The sequence below is a fragment of the Cupressus sempervirens genome, chromosome 1 (assembly GCF_028749045.1).
Source record: "Cupressus sempervirens isolate cs-2001-9-10 chromosome 1, ASM2874904v1, whole genome shotgun sequence".
Classification (NCBI taxonomy): Eukaryota; Viridiplantae; Streptophyta; class Pinopsida; order Cupressales; family Cupressaceae; genus Cupressus; species Cupressus sempervirens.
Window position 1 is genome coordinate 877,170,608 of NC_143118.1, and position 6,044 is coordinate 877,176,651.

The 6,044-nt window shown below is 31.4% G+C and overlaps 1 protein-coding gene across 2 annotated transcripts; it reads right to left on the reverse strand.

Annotated features, from left to right (window-relative positions):
* Positions 1 to 846: 846 nt before the first annotated feature.
* LOC149580619 (uncharacterized) lies at positions 847 to 5,022 on the reverse strand. 2 transcript variants are annotated; one of them, XM_089792458.1, is made up of 3 exons: positions 4,554 to 5,022; positions 4,219 to 4,332; positions 847 to 1,501 (listed from the first exon to the last, which is right to left on the reverse strand). In XM_089792458.1, the coding sequence occupies exons 1-2, from the start codon at positions 4,839 to 4,841 to the stop codon at positions 4,234 to 4,236; spliced, it is 387 nt and encodes a 128-aa protein (XP_089648584.1). In that variant the 5' UTR covers positions 4,842 to 5,022; the 3' UTR covers positions 847 to 1,501; positions 4,219 to 4,233. The 2 variants fall into 2 exon arrangements, with proteins under 2 accessions (XP_089648584.1, XP_089648576.1); XM_089792450.1 differs by having other exon boundaries at positions 847 to 1,506.
* Between the last annotated feature and the right edge of the window lie 1,022 nt (positions 5,023 to 6,044).

A 6,044-nucleotide genomic window follows, 5' to 3' on the forward strand; every position in this document is an offset into this window, starting at 1 on the left:
TCATTACAAGCTCATCACATTATAGATAGGAACCCACAAATACAATATGCATTAAAGAGATTGATAAAAGTATAGTCATCAATGATAAACACATCCTTAAGCATGGGCTCCCAAAGTTGTATTATCATTCTATGTATGTGCATGCGTGGAAGATGGATCAAGATCAAGTACATATTAAGCTTCTCAAGATAGAATGAATCGATATAGGCATGCCATTATCATGAGTTGTAAAATGATAGGCTTACCAAGGACATTGAATTAATATACTTAGATGTGCCATGTGATATAAGCAAATAACATAAAACATATTGAGATAAAAAGAAAATATGACAAGGTAGGTGGTGGGAAAGGTTTATGATGAACTATTCAACAATGAAATAGAAGGAAGGGTAGATAGGTAGGGATAATAAATGAAGCAAACAATGAATCTCATGTGTTAATTAAGATAGATAAAATGAAGCACAAGTGAAGATTGATTAAAATACTCATAAAAATAAATAAAAAACATCTATCAAAAATATTAGATATGAACTATTTTGATTTTAATTAGTACAATCAATTTGAATAAAGTTGATTATAATTTTTAATGAATGTTATATTAAATGAATCAATATGTAATTCTCAAATACATATCTATACTTGCACTAATCCAATTGTATGTTAGGTTATACATAAAAGATTTTGACAAACTAATCATGAAAAAGCTTAGTTTCCATTTCTAAAATATAATTGTATTTAAATATAAAATTAAACTTTTAAATTCTATTTTATAATATAAATATTCCATCAATTCTTTTTACCCTAAATCATTTCATAATAGCTATTAACATCTGCACTTTTCAACCATTGTATATAATGACATCAATGCCCTATATATTATATCATTTCTCTGTACACATTTGCCTTGATGATAAATTGAAGTAGCATGTCTCTATCATTGATAGAAAGTTCCTAAAACAACACTCACAAAGGCAGAATTTATGATAGGGAGGACATAATCATAAGAAAAATGGGATTTCTGATCTGCAATTTGTCTTTATTTAAGTGACTTTTTAAAAAGTCATCTAACAAAATGAGAAATACATGTGACATAAAAAGCTGAGACTAAATCTCTAAATTGAACAAATGATAAGCTAATTGATAGAACACGATCTCTTGTTTCCCTTCAGCTTCCTCGTAAACATTTGAACAAGATACCCATTCTTTCTGTAAGGAAATAATCTAAGTGTCACACCCATAGAATGAGATTCTAGGGTTTGCAGACTTCAGTTAGTTATTGAGGAAAGGAAGAGACAATGAGATTTGGTAGAAGACTCACCTGGTTTATATTTGAAGGAGGGTGGTGAGGAAAATCAGGTATTGAGATCTGCATGTCTCCCTGAATGCCAACTGTGAAACATATCAAGTGTTTTGACAGGGTTCTCAGATGGCATACAGGGAGCCAGGCAAACCACATCCATTGAAAATAGTTCATAGGACAACTACTTCGCACTTCTGCCAGCTTTCCTTGCAAACCAAAAAAAAAAATTTAAAAAAATGTGTTAATACATACTAAAAAATGTAAAATGTATAAATATAAAGTATTAGATTTCTGCAGTCTATAATTGATTATTGCATTGTTCTTTAGATTTAATTGCATAGAGTTTATTTGTCCGGGAATGATGTATAATGTTTTAGAGTGTTAAACATTGATAAAATTAAATTTTATACAATTGAATTTAGAAATATAGAGTAATAAAATTGTATTCATAAATATTCTGTTTAAGATTTCTACAGTCTATAATAATTCTTTTATGGTATTTTTAAATTCAATTGTACCAAGTTTATTTGTATTGGGATCACATTTTATGATTTATCATTAAATTAAGAAAATGTGATTAGATACAACTAAAGTCTGTTCAATTTGAATCCAAAACCACAGGTCCATAAAATTGTATGGGTCATAAACAAAATGTTTGGGAATAGTCATTTCAGCAGATCTAAACTTTGTAACATTTATTTAATAATAATGCATTGAGGGTATATTAATTGTTAGAAGTTTTGATTGGAGAATCTATATGTAAACAGCTGAATGTTTAATGAAGCAATGTTAATTATGGTATATAATTATGATGGTGGATCATAAAGTATAATTTGAAAATTATAGAAATAAGATCTTACACAGAGAATCCAGAAATAAAAAATAAATGTCAATATATTAATTTTAAATAACAATAGGTTTTCTCAGAATGTCAGAATGAGAAGTAAAGATCTGCCATGAAAGCTGAAGCATATTATATATTGAATATCTGTAAAGAACTCTTGATTGAGATTATTATGTGACATTGCTATTAGAATTCAATTGTGCACTTTGTGAATGTGTAGATTTTGCCATCACACCAAAAACACATACTAGTGATGGAAGGGATCTCATTGAGGATATAATGGCTATACCAATAGACTATTCTTTATTTTATTTGTAATAGTGAAATTAATATGACTAAAATATGTGTATGTAACAGCTCTAACTATTTCTTACATAAAATGACACCACTGTAAAAATACAAACTGACCACTGTAAAAATACAAACTGACATAACTCAAAGAGCTTATAGAAATCCATTATAAAATCTATCCTAGCATACAAAATTGAACTTCATAAATTATCTATATTTTAAAATGGATTTTTCTACCACACTCAGTTATCCATCATTAAACTAAAAACTATTTCTTACATAAAATAATACCACTGTTAAAAATACAAACTGACATAGCAAAAGGAGCTTATAGAAATCCATTATAAAATCTATCCTAACATACAGAATTGAACTTCCTAAATTATCTATATTTTAAAATAGATTTTTCTACTGGACACTCAGCTATCCATCATTAAACTTAAAACAAAATTACCACAGGATATAGACCCACACTATGATAAATGATTTGCTCCCCCATGTTGGAATATATTTTTCCTGTATGCACATCGACCCACCTTATATACAAGAAGTATGTACACACAGAGATAGCTATAAATGTATTCATGCAATGTGCATGTAACTACATCTCCATATTATGTACGTTTATCTACCCAGTTCATGTAAAGCCAATGACAATACAATACACACAGACAGCTGTAGCTTTGTATTTGTGTCTGTATATACTCGTATGTACTTTTATCTACCCACTTCATGTAAAACCAATGATAATACATTACACACAGACAGCATTTTCACCAATGACAATACATTACACACAGACAGCTGTAGCTTTGTATTTGTGTCTGTACATACTCATATCCACATCTCTATGTGCACTATTTTCTATTTAGCTAGACCTTTTGATAGTTACCCAAATAAAATGTATATATGCTGAATATGTGTCAACATATAACTGGAGATACCATATGCTCTTTGCAGTCTCTGACTTGCTATTCAGACAATAAATACACACGCCCAAATATCAGAACATGTTCTTTGCATCTCTTCATGTGCTTTTTTTAAATTGAAGAAAAGCAATTACAATATAAATCATACTGTGTACACAACCAGCTCTTAGACATTCAACTGTTCATATTCTTGACAAATATAACATTATTAAGAAACCCTAAAAATATAAAAACAGCTACACCCATAATCAATATTCCAACTATATGCAAAAGAAGTTGTAGAATACCTCCAAAAACCTGTACTATGTCTTTTCAAGTCGATCTAAATAATTGAACATAAAGTAACAAAGTTAGGTATCCGTCACAATTGTACAAAATCCCAGAAAGGGCAAAAAAGCAGACTTACAGAATACCATTCAGTTAACTACCTACAAATTAGAAATCCAACTATACAAATTCACATAAGCTATGCTAGATCACTAAAGAGTTGGAATCATATACATGGGCAGTAATTTCAAAAACATAAAACGCTCGTCCCTAAAGTTTCCATGGTCTATAATAATCAAAATGTTAACTCTAGGACTGGACGATGCAATTTCTGTATTATTTATACCATGTTCGTGTAAATATACCAATCAGTCAAGTTTTCACGGTCTACAATGATCAAATTAGATTAGACAATGTAATTACTTAGACCCAGTTTGTGGAAATATAAAAATCGCTCAAATTTCCACAGTCAATAAGGATCAACAAGTGAGCGTTTTGTTTACCTAAATCAGATTAAACCTTCTAAGTAGCAATTATTATTTTGACGTGATGAACACCAAGTTTTACACGGAGAGTAGAATACTGACCTTTTCTGTTGTTTATCACAGAAGAGACGTATCAGAGCCTGAATTCATCTGAAAAGCTCCAGAAAGTAAACCGTACATAAACACCGTATTTTCCTGGTACAATAAGTGAAATCCCTGCAAGTGACATCCCTGTAGATAATCAAAGGCCTATATAAACACCCACATAGAGGAACCCTAATGGTTAAAAGTGGCCTTCTTAGAGGCTTCCAATATCATAAAATAAATGCAATTTTTTTTATATCTCTATCCAAATGAATGGAGTCGGTGAAGCTTTCGGCCAACAAAGACACAAAATGTAGCCCAGAAATAAAGTGGGTGTAGTAGGAAGGACAGACCAATGTGGAATCCATTGATTGCTTGGGTTTCTGAGCGGCTTTTCTAAATTGCCTGAAACCAAATGGGTTCATAGCAAGATCCAAAAGTAGCCGAATGATGCAGTTGTCAATCTGGACTGATGCATATATTTTATGTATATATCCTTTCAAACTTCTGAAGGTACTTGTTCTTGCAGCTATGAGAAACAATTCAGAGAGGAAAAACAATGCATTGGAGAAAGGAAGGCAGCAGACATTCATGTTGTCACACTCGGGGAGGCATAAAAAACTATTTGTGGCTGTGGACATATACTAAAAGTGAATTGTTTTCTAGTCACATATATCTATGCTTTCCTTTCCTTTGAATGTCAAACGTTGGGTCCATGGAAAAAGATCAATTAGTTATTAATGCATTGCTTAGGCATTGGATTAAGGTTAAGTGATTTAAGTGGTTGAGGAGATATGATACGGTGTGATATTTGTTTTTGTGAAAAATATAAGGTATTGCTAATAAATTTCTTGGAAGTAGTTCTTATATGGACCACCTAAAGTTTTTATAAACATGGTGCTGGATGGTAAAAGTTGTTCCTGCTTGTACATTGGATCCATTCCTTATCAAGTCCTAGTCTTTGATAGTGACTGAATTAATCTTAGTCATGGAACCGAAAGGTGTGTTTAGGGATGTTCTCCCTACATGAATAGGTGGGCTAGGGAGGGAGTAGTTGAAGAGAAGCTTGATTGATGATGTAAAAGACCTGTCCCCCACTAAGACATAATTTGGGTAACCAGCTCTGGGTAGTTGATGTTATAATATATGTTTGACTTGGATTGGGTGGTTTAAGAAGACTGATTACTTATGAGATGTGGATGTGATAAGGACAAATGGTCTATTAATTCTGTATTATTCTCAAGTTGGTAATACCACATTACGTTGTGTTGAACAAATGGAATTTGTGATGTGCTTGTGCTCACTAAGAAGGGAGATTGCTTAAAGAGGAAACAACATTAGCAACAAATGATCGGCTTCAATTTTATTTGGACCACTAGTGCTGCCACTTTTTGTTAGACATGGGAAGTAGTCAGTCGATCTTGGAATTTGTCAATGACTTTCATTTGTTATTTGAATGTGTCGTACTTGTTTGGACTATTCTATGATATTATGTGCCTCTTTGTTTGAGTTCAGTGTACTTTTTATTAAGAAGCTAAAAATATAATGGGAAACAAAATGTAAATGTTTAATCGGGGAAGTGTATTAGTAGGTGATATTTAATTTTATATATCTAAAATTTGAAATAGTATATTAGACATTGATAATTTGTTGGGTTGTCTTTGTATGTCATTTAATTGCTTATAGCTATTGTTATGGTTTTAAGGTAGTAACAAGGTATGATGACGGACATGTTACATGCATAAAGGTGTTATGTGCACAAATGTCAAAAAGTGGTCATTTCAAAGTGTTGTCCAATACCTAACTCAAGCTGCCTCAATAGCCATCTACAACTACCTAAAATA

Bases quoted from the DNA above. Each gene is read 5' to 3' on its own strand.
- LOC149580619 (XM_089792458.1), bottom strand. From the start codon at position 4,841: ATGTCCACAGCCACAAATAGTTTTTTATGCCTCCCCGAGTGTGACAAC. The intron at 4,333-4,553 runs GTCTGTCCTTCC...TGTCACTTGCAG, and splicing joins AATCAATGGATTCCACATTG to GGATTTCACTTATTGTACCA.